The sequence below is a fragment of the Oryza sativa genome, chromosome 1, assembly GCF_034140825.1.
Source record: "Oryza sativa Japonica Group chromosome 1, ASM3414082v1".
Taxonomy (NCBI): domain Eukaryota; kingdom Viridiplantae; phylum Streptophyta; class Magnoliopsida; order Poales; family Poaceae; genus Oryza; species Oryza sativa.
The window spans coordinates 9805020-9822462 of record NC_089035.1 but is presented as its reverse complement, the minus strand read 5'-3'; the positions used below and the strand labels follow the sequence as shown (position 1 = coordinate 9822462).

Sequence of the window (17443 nt, the reverse complement as noted above, 5' to 3'; positions counted from 1 at the left end):
CTTCAAAGCTCTTGTGGTACTTTTCAAGTTTCCTGTTGAACCGAATACCTAGTGCATTAACTCTAAGCTTGTGACAAACATTCATGCAAATTCGTGGATATTAACATTGGATACTTGGTCTACTGGAAAATTGGAGCTCCTTATTCATGTCATCAATGGAGAGCCTAGCACAGTTAGAGCTGTTATGTGAAAAGCTTTACAATTCTAGAGACTCCGCTGAGCGAGCACATGCAGAAAGCACCCTCAAGTGCTTCTCGGAGAACAGTGACTACATTTCACAGTGCCAATATATATTGGACAATGCCTCAACACCATATGCCCTGATGCTGGCCAGTTCAAGCTTGTTGAACCAAGTCAACGACCGCAGTCTTTCATTGCAATTGCGTCTTGATATCTGTAATGTTCCTTACCAAAAATTTATCATGAAATCAGTTGTTCACCTGTTTTTGCTTTTCTATTGCATCTGCATGGCATGTTTTCATTTACGTCTCTACCAATTTATTCAGTTATGATTATTTCTGCATTGCAAGTTACCACAGAAAGCAGTAAGCACTCGTTTGTACTGCTATTTAGTATAAGTGGCCATATTTAAATCTTTGTTGTTCCTTCCTTGACTCAACTTATTTCTGTTGCCTTTGATGTCTTATGCTTATTTAATATGGCTCGAGTTGAACAAACAAATATTTATTCTTTGCATTCTATCCTTGAATTCATTTATGCCTCTGCAGCATGTTAGAATGGCCAAATATTTATTTCCATTTACCCACTGTTGTTTTATGCATCGGTAATGTAGATAAATTGCAAAAATACATGTCTATAAACAATGCTTAAATCTATTTTGTGTACTTTTGTGCCCTTGTCTACTGCTAATTTTAAACCAATATATTGTGATCTGTTTGAAGTGAATTATGTCATAAACTATCTTGCTATGAGGGGACCTAAACTGCAGACGTTTGTGATTAAATCCCTAATTCAGCTTGTCTGTCGAATTACAAAATTTGGATGGTTCGATGATGATAAATTCAGAGATATTGTCAAGGAGGCAGCTGATTTCTTATCTCTTGTAAGTTTGTTGTCTGTTTTGTTGGCATTTAGTTGAGAGCTTTTTAACCGTTGATAACATATTTAAGGACTATGTACCTTCGATTTGAGTGGAGCTATACACCTTGGTACATAAATCCTTGGCAATTTCTATGACCAATGCCCGTTCTTTAGAACTAAGTAATATGAAAAAGGATAACCGGCCTACCAGATAAATCTACATAAGAACCTGATTTCTATTAAAGAATCCATATGAGGAACAGTTATAGGTTTTATTCCATGCTCTATTGCGAGTTAATTGATGCATACTAAAGTTGCTGCTTATGCTTTTCATTTCAGGCATCCCAGGATCATTATTTCATAGGATTGAAGATACTATATCATCTTGTAGGAGAAATGAACCAGGTGCCACCTAGAAACTTCTCTATTATTATAATTGTTCAATAACTATTGATTCTAATCAATAAGATAAGGGTACCCATAAGATAATGCAATTTGGCAATACGTAGATTAATTTAAAAGTTGAAAAAAAAATATTTCAACAGTATTTTTTTTGTGTTTAGAACTGCACAACGTGCATGGTGTTGTTGGCACTTATAAAACATCGGATGAAACACAGAAGGTCAAACGTACATGAAACACTACATATGCACTAACTTGTGCATGAATCAATTAATATCATAAGTAAAAGTTGTTCTTTATTTTCCTTTGCGACACTTAACAAAGAGTTATAAACATGCAGATAGACATATATAGGCATAGTATTATTGAAAAAATATTAATGGTTAATCCAACCAATGTTAACAAGACAAAGTTAAACATTGACACTGATGGTTACTGTATTAATTTCCATTTATTTTAAAGAGTATTGGCGGCAATATGATACTCCTTCCTTCCCTAAATGTTTGACGCCGTTGACTTTTTTAGACATGTTTGACCGTTCGTCTTATTTAAAAACTTTTGTGAAATGTGTAAAACTATATGTATACATAAAAGTATATTTAACAATAAATCAAATGATAGGAAAAGAATTAATAGTTACTTAAATTTTTTGAATAAGACGAACGGTCAAACATTTTTAAAAAAGTCAACGGCGTCAAATATTTTGAGATGGAGGGAGTATGTGGCACCTTACTAAATTGTGTTGGGGTAGTGTTGGTAGCATTCCTTTTTACCTGCTTGGAGCTGTGATGCACATTTCAGCCTTTTTACTGTCCCACCTTTCTGTTAGCCTGTCACTTCTTTTTATGCCTTCCTTCTTTGTCTTAACTTTTTCTGGTATAGTTTCTTGAATATGATTGTGTGTCACTGTATTTCTTGTAATGTTGAGTTTCATTTTATTTAACATGAAATAACACAGATTGCTTGCTTAGTACAAGAAAGGGTTCTAGTTCTACAAATATCTTCTATGAACTGTTTCTCTTTTTTTCCGGTAACAATTCTTTCAATGAATAGTTGATTTGGACCATTAAGCTTTCTCAGTATGTACTTGGCTTCATACTTTTTGCATGCTGTCTTCTGCTTATGAATTATATAGTGTTCGTTAATATCTTCAATTCTGATTGGGTTATGTACTTATGTTGTTGCTTATATCTTTTCAATATAGTTTATACTGCTGTGCCCATTTTTATCCACTCTTGTTCAATTTCCTTTGTCAGGTGGACTGTAATGTGTTTAGCTGACTTTTTGTGTCTGTGTATGCATGCAGGCAAACGCTATGCCTTTGACACTTCACAGAAAAATTGCTTGTTCGTTCAAGGACCAGTTTCTTCTACAGATCTTCCAAATTTCTTTAACCTCATTACACCAACTGAAGAGTGAAGGTAAAGTTCAAGGACCACATTTTGTAAAAAGTAGAGTGTATCGGAATGCCCACACTTTCTCACTTCCATCTTCTGATACAATCTGTAATTAAACTGCAGTACCTGATGACTTTAGGCGTGATCCCCTCTCGCTTGCATTAAGGTGCTTGTCATTTGACTTTGTTGGTTGTCCTGTGGATGAAAGCTCTGAGGAATTTGGTACAGTGCAGGTATGTTAGTTTGCACAATTGTTATCTTCTCTGTAAAACCATTGACCTATCCCAGTTGGTCTATTTCTTATAATTTGTGTAATTTTTATTGATGCAGCTTCCTGCATCTTGGAGGCCTCTCCTTCAAGATCCTTCTACTGTTCAGATCTTCTTCGATTACTATAAAGTCAACGATACATGTGTTTCAAAAGAGGTATACATTGATTGGGTGATTTGAATAATATAGATGATATAATCTCTGATTATTTTTACCGAGTGCTTTGTCCATTACTCCATAAACACAAAAGAGGTATATTTTGCTTCATAGTTCCTCATGTTTAGAATGTACACTTTGATCGCATGATTTTTCATTAATACATTTTACAAACTTATTGCTAGTTAGCTATCACTACAGTTCTGCAATATTTTGATTGACTTCCATTCAGCAGCAATATTTTTCCAATGTTGTCTTTTAAAAGCATGACTTCCTCACCTCTGTGAAGCAGCAATATTCTCCTAATGTATGGATCTCTAAGAGGCATGCTTTATTCCTTTCAAGAATCTCTAAGAAGAAATATTTTCCTTGTGAATTTATCTTACAAACAGCTGTTTCGTTTTTCTTTCTATATGAGTAATGTGCCATGTTCAGTGGATTTGCTCTTTCCTTGACTCTTCCCCGCCTCCCTCTCCTATGCACTTCTTTATGTCATTTCTGCAGGCTTTGGAATGTCTTGTGAGACTTGCTTCTGTCAGGCGCAGTATTTTTGTTGAGGACCCTTCAAGGACCCAGTTTCTTTCTCATCTGATGTCAGGCACAAAGGAGATACTCCAAACTGGCCAAGGTATAACGCTTTGTCCTTTTTTTGCCAAGTTCTGTTCTATTGTAGTACTCCTGTTACAAATTTCAGTTACTTGGACCAGCGGTTTCAATTGCAATCCTCTTACATGGAGTGAAAAGCCTCTTTTATGTAAAGTGAAGAAGCATTTAAAACATGAGTTGATTGACTCATGCCTAGTCACGCTATGTGGTGCACTGTAGAAACCAGACTTGCTTTTTATAAGTAAAAGCACACATTGGTTCATTATAAATGCAATAGTAATCTTTAAACTTAGGTACTTGTCTGTCAAATTAGCTCCATGCAGGAACAAAAATAAATGCTCCATATCTTTACGTAATTTATTCTGATGTGTGATCTGCTCATCTGCAGGTCTTGCTGATCATGGAAATTACCACGAGTTCTGCCGTCTTCTTGGACGGTTCAAAGTGAATTTCCAGGTTGGAATCCTGTTACTTAAAATGAAGGATGAAGCTAACTTTTCTTGTTTGTTTTGTGTCAAGGATTTGCTCTTCGTTCTCTCTCTTTGCATTCTTTTACAGAATTATTGACTTGCTAGTTTTTGGTACGTAACAACTGATGAATTAGTTGGCAACAGTAGTGATGCATTAATTCTGGTTGGTATCCTGACTGAAATGAATTGCGATGGTGGGGATTTTGTGGGATTCCAAACACGCCTTACTGATGTTATTTTACCCTGATTTGTACTTTTGTACTATTGCTTTGAAGGAACAGTAATAAGTAAATCCAATGGTTTGTAGCTTCTAGTCTTTTGGCTTTACTAGCAGCACTAACTAGTCATACTGATATGCAGTTCAAGGTTTTAAATAGTGGATTGCATTTTTATAGTGCATTGGTTTTGATGTAGAGCATATCGTAATGATGCAGTGCATGTTGTAGTGAACAGTTGATGGAATAGTTAATTTGTATCATAATTATAATTCTACGAAGTGAACTATTGTGTTTATGATGTTTTTATGTATTTTTGGTAATGTTTGCAACTTGCAAGTGCTATTTTTGTTGGCATCTTCTTTTAATTTTTTGCCTTACAGACATTTGGTACCAATTTATTAGCTTTCAAAGTTTCAATAAACAACGGAGCATTTAATACCTGTGTAATAGTGTTGTCAACTGAAGATGGCCATTGTTCCAAACTTTCTTTTACCATTTTTCTATATGCATTCCTTGTCCCAATTGCCTATTACTAACTTACTGTTTGTTAAGTTCTAAATAAAAAGCATGGTTCAATATTTTCTTACCACATTCAAAATTTGCCATAATGACCATTCCTTCTTATTTAGAACTTTGATAATAACGTAGTTATGTAAATTAGTCTATGTTGATCATGAAAATAAAATTGAACTGTATTATGTTTGTTTTCTGTTGGCATATCTTCATTGTGACATTCGGAATACTCCCGGCATTTTGACTACCAAATGATTTGGTTGGTTGATTGTTACCTGTGTATTAGATAGTGTTGGCTGCACTCATTTATGATCCTTTATCAAGTTCTCTGTTATTATCATAGTAATATTCAAGCTATGAATGGACCTCTTTGTGATCAAGTGTGGATTCTTGCATTGTTGTACTTTGCAGTTGTCAGAGCTTCTGAGTATTGAGTTTTATGGTGAATGGATTGGTTTAGTAGCAGAATTCACAACTAAATCCTTGTTGTCATGGCAGGTCTGTTTCCCTTTTTTTTTTTTGACTAATTCTCTTAGCACTGGATTATTCAATAATTAATTTCCAATAGTTCTAACTATTGAATATTTGTAGTGGGCCAGCAATAGTGTCTACTATCTTTTGAGCCTTTGGTCAAGGCTGGTGACATCTGTTCCTTACTTGAAAAGTGACACACCAAGTATGCTTGATGAGACTGTTCCCAAAATCACGGAGGGTTTTATCACCTCTAGAATTAATTCTGTTCAGGTACTGATTTCTAATGAGATGATGGAACTGCTTTCTATCTCAGATTCTCAGTTGAAGAGTAACGTTTGTTATATTCTGTTGTTTCTATCCATCTCAGGCCAGCTTTGCAAACGACTCATCCGATGATACTTTGGATAATGTGGATGTTCTTCAGGAGCAGTTGGAGTCTCTTCCTTACCTTTGTAGATTCCAGGTCGCCATTTCCTGTCAAGTTCTGGTTTCCAATTTAAGAGACAATTTTCTGTTAAACTTTTGATTGGATCCATCTTTGTAATCATGTCCACCTGTAGATAAGATACCTTGCTTAATCAATTGAATGTTTTCTTTTATGGAGATTAACCCTGTTCCAGCTTTTCACATAACAGGATTCATAGTTTTATGTAATTGATTTTTTTATTGAACATATACATTGGTTTTACTTTTATCTACTTGCAGTTTACTGCATGCACTTAGTAATTTCTTGTATATGGCACTAGAATTTCTTTCTTTAAGTTATGGAGAACTAATAGAATGATACAACAACAGTAGATGCATCAAATTTAAGTTGCATTATGCTATTCATTTTTTATCGTATTTAATTATACGATTCTAAAACAAGAATAACCAGAGTAATTTTTTGGCCAACTTAAGTGCTTTGTTGAGTTGTTCAACTTCATATTCTGGACGGGTGCAGAAAATATAGTAAATAAGATAAAAAATTTGACAAATTTAGAAATGCTATTGGATGGATCAAAAGGAAAGATACCAGTTTCTCTCTGCATTTTTCTTTTTTGGGCGGTTGGGGGGGGGGGGGTCAATGGCTGTGATCAGATGCTCATGTTCCAGTATAACAGTAGCTATTTGTTTTGTTATGGCAAACTGGCTGATTGAAATTTTCTAAGCACTTCATGTGGTCGTCAGCCCTTCCCGATTGACATGGTCAAGAATAAAGGCAACTGTGGATAGACATGCAACTTAGCAGTTTTGAGCCTTCGCAAGTGTTGTGTACACATCCTATGTTTATTATGTATGTTAGCTTGCCAACATGTGAGTTTAGCTATCTACATTGTGCCTCTCAAACAGATGAAGATCTCTTATTACCATTTCTGCTGTTTTCAGCTAATTTATTACGCCACTTCATTATATATATCTGTTATTTTTGTCCGGATGGAATTTTTATATAATTATTTTGAGTCACTACTAACCTCCTTGCCAGTTACCAATAGTACGAAGAAGCTAGATGAAATGCCCTTATTGTTCTTAGGCCTTTTTTTTTTTGATAGGGAGTTGCATTATATGACATGGCCATAACATGATTTTCTTTTGCTGATTTGCAGTACCAAAACAGTAGCATTTACATCATAAATATTATGGAGCCTCTTCTACAAGCTTATACGGTATGTTAGTGTTATTTCACAGTCCTCTTTTTTGGGCAGAAAGAATGCCTTTTCAAAGCCAAATACTTTTTACAGGAAAGGTCAAGATTACCAGCTCCTGGAGATGCGAATGAGCTCTCTGTCATTGAAGGACAGCTCACATGGCTAGTCCACATAATTGAAGCCATTCTCAAGATTAGGCAGACCATTGGTTGTAGGTGAGAAATTAACATTCCTTGCTTCCTTATATTCTGTTTGATTTCCTTTTTTTTTCACCTACAATGCTCATTTTTTCATGCAGCCAAGAATCACAGGAGTTAATTGATGCAGAACTTGCAGCCCGTGTGTTACAGTTGATAAACGTTACTGACACGGGGGTGCACGCACAGGTTAGATGAAAATGATTTGGTCATCTAACATCAATGCTGAGTGCTGAGCTAGTGTACTTGTAGCAACAACAATTTTCCTTTCTAGTATTGTCTGCAAATTATAGAATATAATTGCATATGTAGGTAGGACTGATTTTGTTTTTTGACAAACATAGATATTTTCTAGTACTGTAATGCAAATAACTTACAACTTTATTTTTATCGCCAATACTGTAACATATATAACCAATTACTCGTTTCTCTATTTGTCGTGAAGCTTGGAGTCACAGCAACGCATGTGGTTGTTGATGGTGTTTTGGTGTTTCTTACAGTTATCATGAGAATGCTACCAATAGAAGCTGTGAATTTGCACTTAAAAATAGGCTGAAATTGAATTTATTTAACGAAAATATCTAAACAATGTCCCCCTATGAACTTAACCTTTGGTAACCAGCCCACTTTAAGAGAGTTATATTTCATATTGTATTATGTGCAGCATGTAAACCACATACTGTCCCCATAAACCAAATCTGTTTCTGTATTGCGACACTACGTATCACAGGATGCTCTCCAATTTGTTCTTTACTTTCATTAACCTGTTTTAGCTGCTCTTATAACCATTCACAGCTTCACAAATTTGTGAATGATGACTTGGGTGCATTCTTTGCAGAGATATCGAGTATTAAGTAAGCAAAGACTTGGTCGTGCTATTCTTATCTTTGTGCAAAATTTCAGAAGGTCATATGTAGGAGATCAAGCCATGCATTCTTCAAAGGTTAGAAGAAACCGAATAATAGGACATAACTATTATAATTTTTCTTTTTATCTTGATGTACCTTTTTATGTAAATCCCCATCAAGTTTTACTTCTTTGCTGCAGCAGTTGTATGCAAGATTATCTGAGCTTCTTGGATTGAATGACCATTTAGTTTTACTCAATGCCATTGTTGGGAAAATAGCTACTAATCTAAAGTGCTATGCTGAGGTACCTATTGTTTAGACATTTACTGATTTTAGGCATACTTTGATCTATATGCTGTGGCTGATCCTTTGTGTGGTTACAGTGCGAGGATGTTATTGATCATACTCTGTCCCTCTTCCTTGAACTTGCATCTGGGTAAAGTTGTAGCTATATGTATTCACTTTACATGTCTCATGCTTATTATGGTAACAATTCTTCATATGTATTTTCGTAGCAGCTATATGACTGGAAAACTGCTTCTCAAGCTGGAGAGTACAAAATTTATAATTGCAAATCATTCTGTACAGTCTTCTCACTAGCTTCTGTTTCATGTTATCCCTGTGCCATTCCTGGTCTTAGAAGTGATTCTATTTTCATTATTAATCTTTTCAGAGGGATTCTTTTCCATTTCTTGAAGAATACAGATGTGCCCGCAGTAGAACAACATTCTACTACATCCTTGGCTGCTTGGTTTTCATGGAAGACACCCCAGTAAAATTCAGGAGTTTCATGGAGCCTCTCCTACAAGTGCATTGCTACTTATATTCATAATCTCTCCGCCCCAGAATGTAGCTATATCTGGACCTGTACAGATCGTAGGTAGAAATAGCTACATTTTGGGGTGTAGGAAGTACTAGTTAAGTTTTTTCTCCATTCTTATATGGTTTTCTTCTTCGTATTCTCCATAGGTTGCAGTTAATTTGGAGGCAACCGCTGATGCTGCTTTCTGGACTGATGTTGTGAAGTACGCATTTATTGGTTTGATGAGAGACTTACGAGGCATTGCTATGGCCACAAACAGGTGCACAATTTGATTATATGTGGTATATATGTGCATCAACTCACTAACTACTTTGTTGATCTGATCCAGCCGCAGGACCTATGGCCTCCTATTTGACTGGCTATATCCATCTCGCATGCCACTTTTACTGAAAGCCATCTCACTCTGTGCTGATGAGCCGGAGGTAACTACCAAATCGCAATGCTTTCCTTGCGTAGCTGTTCTTTTTGAAAAAGTTTGAACTGTTTTTAGAAAATATCTAGAGCCTTATGCTTCTAAATCTTTTGCTCAGCTACTGCAAAATCACCACTTTGTGTTCATGCAGGTCACCACACCCCTACTCAAGTTTATGTGCGAGTTTGTTTTGAACAAAGCTCAGAGATTGACATTTGATTCATCATCACCAAATGGGATCCTTTTATTCCAGGAGGTTAGCAAGCTGATTGTGGCTTATGGATCACGTATTCTGTTGCTTCCAAACGGCACTGATATTTATGGAAGTAAATACAAAGGCATATGGATATCACTTGCTGTTCTTTCAAGAGGTGAGTTCAGAAAATATGTTTTGAAAACACCTGTATGCTCTGCAATTTTATTACAGTTTCAGTAAAGTCTACCTGCTGTTATTCACTGTTTTCTAATGCTTGATTTTTTTAGTGGATTTCATCCTTTCCAATTTTATGTGCGACTCTCATTGCACAATTTTTTTGTTTGAAAAAGTGTGCTTTAGGTTACACTTTTGCTGTGAAATGTTATTTGAATTCCAACATGTCTCTACGAAATTTCAAGACCAAAACCTTGTTTTTGCACCCCATTGAGATCATTGTTTTCCAACAGACAATATTAACTTATCCCCATGGGCCATATTACCTGGACTGTGAAAGCTTGTTCATTTCTGTTAATCATTTAACTCCTTACTGATTTGTGATATTTGAGTTGAATTGTAGCCTCATAGGCCCTGGCAGATGATAAATATTTCAATTGCATAAGATTTGCAGTAGTTGAGAATGGGTTTATGATGATTTTGGCTAAACTGAAATTTAACTGCAACTATGGTTAAATTCTGTTGCAAATATGGCAGACTTTCTATACCTTTTCAGTTTCATGTGTGGTATGATCTATGGATCTCCTTATTCAAGAGGATACTGATTTACTTGAATTTGGTATGAGATGTTACTTGGAGTTTTCGGTTAGGGTGACAGCTGAGTTCCACCATCTCTGATTCAAACTTTTTGTTGTGCTTTTAATGTTATAAGAATAAAATTGGCTGAGTTCCACTCAACTCCGAGCCCAATTATTTGTTCTTAAACTGTATCTTCTGGGAACCTTATCTCCCATTGCAGACTAAAGATTTGTATTTTTTTTCTTTTGCTGTTATTCTGACTGGAACCATTGCAGCTTTATGTGGAAACTATGTCAATTTTGGTGTATTTGAGCTGTATGGTGACAGAGCACTTGCTGATGCCCTTGATATATCTTTAAAGATGAGCCTCTCAGTTCCATTGTCTGACATATTGGCATTCAAAAAGGTATTCCTTGCAACTTTAGTGATTTACTATTGTTTTGCTGTGTAGTGCTATTGCTTTTATTAATATGGTTATTAAGATCTCAAATATATTCATTCTAAGTTTTATAGCATTGAAGATGTAAAGTTCTCATTATATCGCAATGAAAGTGAATTGAATGTTATGTATATCAATTAAGCAGAGGTAATTACTTGTGCCTCAGGAACTGGACTGAGTGATTTTAGTGCCAATCTTCTAATCTAACTGAGAACCCTGCATTTACGCACTTGGTCCAGTTAGACAACGCTGTTATGACAGAATATACAAATTGATCAGATCCTAGTATCTTAGCCTGTCTAGAAAGATTTGTATATTCTGTCATAACAGCGCTGTCATTTTTTTATTTGAAAATATACACAGTAAAATTACCAGGAGAAAACATGAAATGAGTACCGCCAACAGTGGGCTCCAGAGTTCTATCAGGAAACTTTTTCTTTGGAACATGGGATGCTGCTGTTATTTTTTATTTTTATGCCAGACATTTTCAAACATTTTTTTAAGAGCATTCTCCAACCCCTAGAACTGTACTCCAGTTGTGTTTGAACTTTGCATATTTTTTTTCAACATTTTGTTTGTAGTCTCCTTGGCATTTTACCAGCAGGTACCCTGCATGCGAGCTTAGTTTATTTATTTAGGTGATCTCCTGGCAATTTTTGCCCACTGGTAACATGCGTACAGGTTTAGTGCTATGTTTTCCAACAATTGTGCTTTTACTGGCTTGATCATAGACAAATAAACAGCCTAGACACCATTCCAGGTCTTGCATTGTCCCACATTGATTTATGGTTAACCAGATGATTGAGATATTCTTGTTTCATCCGTGGAAGCATTCATACTAGGCTCTTTCTTTATTTCAGCTGTCAAAAGCATTCTATGGATATATTGAAGTTCTGTTCAGCAGCCATATCACTTTTGTTCTCAATTTGGATACAAACACCTTCGTGCATATTGTCAGCACTCTTGAATCTGGCTTAAAAGGTCTAGATACAGGGATATCAACACAGGTATACGACATGATGCTTTTTACTGCTTGTAAAATGTTCCCCGCTTCTTGTTACAACAGCATCGGTGAATCACTGCTTAAACTGTGTCCTATCGGGGAAGACATACTTCCAATCTGTGGTTGCTGGTAGATAATAATTGATGCCATCATAATACTCTATTCTCTTTTATGTGGTTTCCCTTTTAGTTTCTTCTCTTGGATCTGGATGTCATGTGCAACCTGGTTAGGGCCCACATAGAAGCAGCAGTCAACCTCTCTAGGCCTGCAGTACTGTGCACATGAATAGTAATGGGAACAACATCTGCCTATGGTTACTGTTTAATCATTTCCATGTTCTTCGATACGGGGTATATCGTAAAGGTTTGGGTTGTAGAGGTTTATTAAGGAAGCAATACACACAAGCTTTTAGTCTCTTTTTTATCTCCTTCCCTTATGCAGCTACCTCAGCACTGCTTGGTTCATTAAGCCTAAGGGCCCTTAACTATGTTCATCACATTGGAATCCATCATTGTTCTTTAGTGCTTTCTGTTTGGACTAATCTGTAAATTGTTGCTTCCTTTTGGCAGTGTGCCTCTGCCATTGATAGCTTGGCGGCCTTTTATTTCAACAATATCACAGCTGCTGATGGCCCTCCTTCACCAGCTGCACTAAATCTTGCTCGGCATATTGGAGAGTTCCCCACTTTATTTCCTCAGGTTTGTGTTAATAATCTTCTCTACCATATGCAGAAAGGTCTGGATGTAATTACATTTTGTTTTTTTTCTGTGACAGATACTGAAGACGCTTTTTGAGATCATCATCTTTGAGGATGCGGGTAATCAATGGAGTCTTAGTAGGCCAATACTGAGTCTGATAATGATCAGTGAACAGGTGCTTGTCTTTTTAAAACTTTTAAATCATGTTCCTTAGCATTTCTTTTGCACTCTTTTTTCCAGTTTGTATTGTCTTTGTTTTTTTTCTTTTTTTTTTTGCGAGGGTCTTTAGATCTTTTCTAATCAGTTGTTTTTCTTTGTGCAGATGTTTAGTAATTTGAGAGCACAGATATTAGCATCACAGGTCAGTGAACTCTCTGGTCTGATATTCCACTATGCAGTCCTGTCTTTCTAGTTTTATTTTTGGGTTAATTGGATCCATGCCACTGCAAATATGCCAATTTGAAAAAATGTCACTACTATTCAGCATTCGGCTATGTGCCACTGAAAATTGGAGAAACTGGAACCGTTCACATTTTCCGTCAAAAATCCCTGTTAGCCCCCAACTGCACGTGGGCCCCATCTCCCTCCCCTCTCTTCTCTTTCCCCTTCTCTCTCCACCACCGTAGATGCGGTAGGTGTTGTCGCCATCGTCTCGGAGCCGGAAGATTTGCGATTCACCCTCACCGATCTCGCGACGATGGGTGATGTGGCCGCACCAGCTGCGGCGGCGCGGGCGGCGAGGCCGACGAGCCCGTTGCGCCCGCCCAAGGCGATCCGCAGCACCAAGCCAAGGGGCTCGACGAGGAGACCGTCATGGCACCATTCGTCAAGCACCTTGTCTCGGAGCCGGCCTGCTGGGATGCGCCTGCGTCGTCGTCGTCGTTGTCGAGCGCCTCGTCTCGGAGCCGGCGAGCCAGACTGCGCCTGCATCGTCGTCGTCTGCTCCCCCGGCAAGGTCCCCGGCCACCGCCCCCGTGCCGGTCGTCACCCCGCCCACCGCCGCATCGCTGTGGCCAACCCTCGCTGCCACCGCCACCGACCTCCTCCCGGAGCGCTCGCTTTCATCTCCTTCCCCCGTGCCGCTCGTCCCTCCGCACTTCACCATCGGCTCCCCGGCTGCCGATTCCCCTCAGCCGTCGCCCTCCTGGGCTCGCCGGCGTCCATGGCGGAGAAGCTCCCCGGCTGCTAATTCCCTCGACGACGGCGGTGAGGGTGCTGCGTCCGCCGGCAAGGACGACGAGGAACGGACGGGTCGCGGCGGCTGCTGGTGGAGCAGCGAGAGATGGAGGGGGGGGGGGATCACTGGCTAGCTGCAGTGGCAAGGACCAGCGAGTTCGAGGTGGAGTGCTCGCCGGTGTCCATGGTGGAGAAGTGAAGAAAGGAAGAGGGAGAGAGATGACGGAGGTTGACAGAAAACTGGATGGAAGTGGCATGGTTCCAATTTCCCCAAATTCTAGTGGCACGTAGCCGATATGCTCAATAGTAGTGGCATTTTTTCGAATTGGCATATTTGCAGTGGCATGGATCCAATTAACCCTTTTTTTTCCTCTGCTTGAAGCTTTCTAGTGTCAAGTTATCAACAATGTTTCCAGTCATCAGCGTGCAGGTGTTAGGAGACAAGTTTCTTTTCAGTAAAAATATTAAATTCTACTAGTACATCTTTTGATTAGAACTGTATGTCCAGCTTGTGATGTACCTAAGTTTTGTTAACATATGTCTGCCAATAACAGCATTAGTAATCATTATTGAAGAACTAATGTACGTCTTGTTTGCAGCCTGTAGACCAGCAACAACGCCTTTCGCAATGCTTCGAGAAGCTGATGTCTGATGTTGCTAGGAACTTGGAACCAAAGAACAGAGATAAATTCACTAAAAATCTTACAACATTCAGGCATGATTTCCGTGTGAAGAACATTCAGGCATGACAGCTGTTCAGGACCAGCTACCAGCTTTAAGGTGGTGCACTCATGTGCTGTAAATACTTTAGCTTAGCTTCGTTTTAGGAACCACCATTCCCGTGGGGGGAAAGTTATGGTTTAACTCAGTTTGGTTTGGATTGGCTGAAAGATGAAGGGTTCTCCTGCTGCACGTGGTGGCAAAATGCAGTTGTTGATCTCTTACCTTGTCGTGTACTAGACTGGCGAGTGCAGGAGATTCTTCTTCTTCTTCTTCTTCTTCTTCTTCTTCTTCTTCTTCTTCTTCTTCTTCTTCTTCTTCTTCTTCTTCTTCTTCTTCTTCTTCTTCTTCTCTTTTTATACCTTAGTGTTAATTCCATCTCTTTTTGCTTGTACAGCAATATTCATGTGAAAGCCTGTGATCGCTGTTTCCCTAAGTTGTTAGGGCGAAAGCAGCCATCGCTCAAAATATAATTCATTTGTTAACAGGTTAGAAGAATAGAAAAAAAGTTGTAAATGGTTGTGCTTCCTGTTGCTGTCAATGCTCAAATTGGAAGTGAGGAGACGGTAAATTTGCTCCTTGAGCTTCAATACAGGTTTTTATTCAGCTAACGTCTTTTTTTGCGGCTCTCCATATTTCGGTTCATTATAGCCCCGGACTAATGTTGTGTACAGCATTTTTCTTTTGGAGGTGCTGTCCAGAGTTTTGGAGCTCGACGGCGCCTTTTGCCTATGGACCTATGGAAGGCAGTTCTTCAGTCTTGCCCACGGTATTTGTTGATTAATCTTGTTCTTTAGTCTTCTTCAGAGTTCAGATTGTTTAGATTGTCTGATTTTCCACTTGCTCTTAAGATGTATTATAGGTTAATATAGCTAGTTGGGTTTCTGTTCTGGTTTCCTTGGTTTGACACTATTCAGGTTACTATTCTTGATTGGTTTCAAACTTCCCATATTTCCTGTAAAATTCGGTACCTTACAACAAGTATGAAAGTACAAACTATTCATATAAAGTACGTCTTAATAATTAATTAAAATAAAAGCACAGAATTTTTCCAGCACTATTGCTTAGCTCACTCTTTACATATAATTCCATTTAAGAAAATACCTTCTCAATACTGCACTTGTACAGGAAGAACCAGTAAAAATCTAAAACAAGTAAACATCTGAACAATGGATAAATTGGGGATTTTAACGTCTTTGTGAGTGTCACTGTATTGGCACATCACTCCCCAGTTTACGCTCTCACTACAGGCCCTATTTAGTTCCCACACAAAAATTTTATACTCTGTCACATCGAACCACATCGAACGTTTGAATACCCGTATAAAGTATTAAATATAGGCTAAAAAATAACTAATTTGCATAGATTGCGACTAATTTGCGAGATGAAACTTTTAAGCCTAATTGCTCCATGATTTGACAATGTGGTGCTACAGTAAACATTTGCTAATGACATTTGCTAATGATAAATTAATTAGGCTTAATAAATTCATCTCGTGGTTTACCAACGGATTATGTAATTATTTTTATTAGTTCCCGAACACCCCATACGATATATTATATAATACCCGATATGACGTGCCAAAACTTTACACCCCTGATCTAAACACCCTCGTAGACTTCAGCATACGGTAGTTGTGCAATGGGCCTACAGTGCCGGCGCTGAGTCCTCCATCCTTGGGGCATTCAAGCCCTGTGACACGGAAAATTTGGCTTTGTATAGTTCGCGAAATTAAAATTTTTGGGTATCACATCGGACGTTTGACCGAATATCGAAAGGGGTTTTCGGACACGAAAGAAAAAACTAATTTCATAACTTGCCTGGAAACCGCGAGATAAATCTTTTGAGCCTAAAATCTGTCATTAGCACATGTGGATTACTGTAGCACTTATGTGGCTAATCATGGACTAATTAGGCTCAGAAGATTCGTCTCGCGATTTCCCCCCAACTGTACAATTAGTTTTTATTTTTATTTATATTTAATGCTCCATTACATGTGTCCAAAGATTTGATGTGACGTTTTTGAGAAAAAAAAATTTTGGGGAAGTAAACCGGGCCTTAAATAAAGGGGATAACATATAACACAAGATATATACATGTACATTGTTGTCGTGTTACATCTAAATTCTAATGGGAAAGAGAATATAAGCAGACAGTAACAAAAAAAAAAGAGAGAAGAAACTGCATCTGCAACAGTTAAACCCGATGCAGAGGTCGAAGGATAGAAGTGGCACAAAACACGATCTGCCAAGCCTGATGGAGGCAACCAAACACGCCAAAATGTGGCAAACTGCACAATCTGACCTTAGGAGGCAGAAAAAACATGGCAAAAATAGACAAAATGCGGAATGTCCCCATTAGTGCTTGAGAGTAGCTACCATTGGTCACTAGTCAGGATGCAACGACAAACAACAATGCACTTGAACATTTAACAAGCAGATGCTCATCTGACAACGAGGACAACATATCGATCCTGACCGATAATAGGTAGGTTACTTTGGATATGGAAGGATGCTGCTTCACATCTCCTTCATAGAGTTAAAGTGGATCCAACAGTAAGTCCGACAAGAAAACCGACTGCCAACATCGCCTCAGGGTGTATTTAATTCATACCAAAATTGAAAGTTTGGTTGAAATTAGAACGATGTAATGGAAAATTTGGAAGTTTGTGTGTGTAGGAAAGTTTTGATGTGATGGAAAAGTTTGAAGTTTGAAGAAAAAGTTGGAAACTAAACAAGGGCTCAGATTTGCCAACCCGCTTGCTCGTTGTCGCTGTAGCATTTTTCCAGCCTATCCAATATCCCAGCAAAAGACCTCTTGCGAGTCCTTCTTCATTAGTTGCGCATATAAAATAGAGTTCCAAAAACAAAACAAAAAAGAGCACGACCTCAATATTTTCATTCAATCTTTATAACATAATTGAGAAAGACATGACTTATCATATTGAATTATTAGCAATGCGAACAAAAATATGCATACATTAAATATATTGTCACATCAAAA

General features: G+C 38.0%; 2 protein-coding genes across 6 annotated transcripts; both read left to right on the top strand.

The window, feature by feature from the left end:
* The first annotated feature begins 8 nt into the window (after positions 1 to 8).
* Positions 9 to 15449, top strand: LOC4324273 (uncharacterized). Of its 5 annotated transcripts, XM_015765377.3 has the most exons (30): positions 9 to 396; positions 903 to 1063; positions 1381 to 1446; positions 2750 to 2864; positions 2964 to 3073; positions 3171 to 3266; positions 3771 to 3894; positions 4261 to 4328; positions 5485 to 5571; positions 5665 to 5817; positions 5915 to 6010; positions 7134 to 7193; positions 7269 to 7390; positions 7474 to 7561; positions 8211 to 8315; positions 8420 to 8524; positions 8604 to 8656; positions 8739 to 8802; positions 8894 to 9028; positions 9190 to 9302; positions 9372 to 9465; positions 9607 to 9826; positions 10680 to 10810; positions 11704 to 11850; positions 12416 to 12544; positions 12621 to 12719; positions 12867 to 12905; positions 14320 to 14500; positions 14929 to 15035; positions 15115 to 15449. In XM_015765377.3, exons 1-28 carry the CDS (start codon positions 147 to 149, stop codon positions 14467 to 14469), a joined length of 3180 nt encoding a protein of 1059 aa, XP_015620863.1. In that variant the 5' UTR covers positions 9 to 146; the 3' UTR covers positions 14470 to 14500; positions 14929 to 15035; positions 15115 to 15449. The 5 variants fall into 5 exon arrangements, with proteins under 5 accessions (XP_015620863.1, XP_015620864.1, XP_015620865.1 ...); XM_015765378.3 differs by having other exon boundaries at positions 8423 to 8524; positions 14320 to 15035; XM_015765379.3 differs by having other exon boundaries at positions 9378 to 9465; positions 14320 to 15035.
* Positions 13173 to 14256, top strand: LOC136357235 (uncharacterized). The gene has a single exon (XM_066312224.1). It carries the CDS (start codon positions 13358 to 13360, stop codon positions 14009 to 14011), a length of 654 nt encoding a protein of 217 aa, XP_066168321.1. The 5' UTR covers positions 13173 to 13357; the 3' UTR covers positions 14012 to 14256.
* Positions 15450 to 17443: the final 1994 nt, after the last annotated feature.

Excerpts from the sequence above, each read along its gene's own strand:
- LOC4324273 (XM_015765377.3), top strand. The coding sequence starts at position 147 with ATGTCATCAATGGAGAGCCTAGCACAGTTAGAGCTGTTATGTGAAAAG. Across the intron at positions 397-902 it reads GCAATTGCGTCTTGATATCT|TGAATTATGTCATAAACTAT; the intron begins GTAATGTTCCTT and ends ATCTGTTTGAAG. Across the intron at positions 12,545-12,620 it reads TCCCCACTTTATTTCCTCAG|ATACTGAAGACGCTTTTTGA; the intron begins GTTTGTGTTAAT and ends TTTCTGTGACAG.
- LOC136357235 (XM_066312224.1), top strand. The coding sequence starts at position 13,358 with ATGGCACCATTCGTCAAGCACCTTGTCTCGGAGCCGGCCTGCTGGGAT.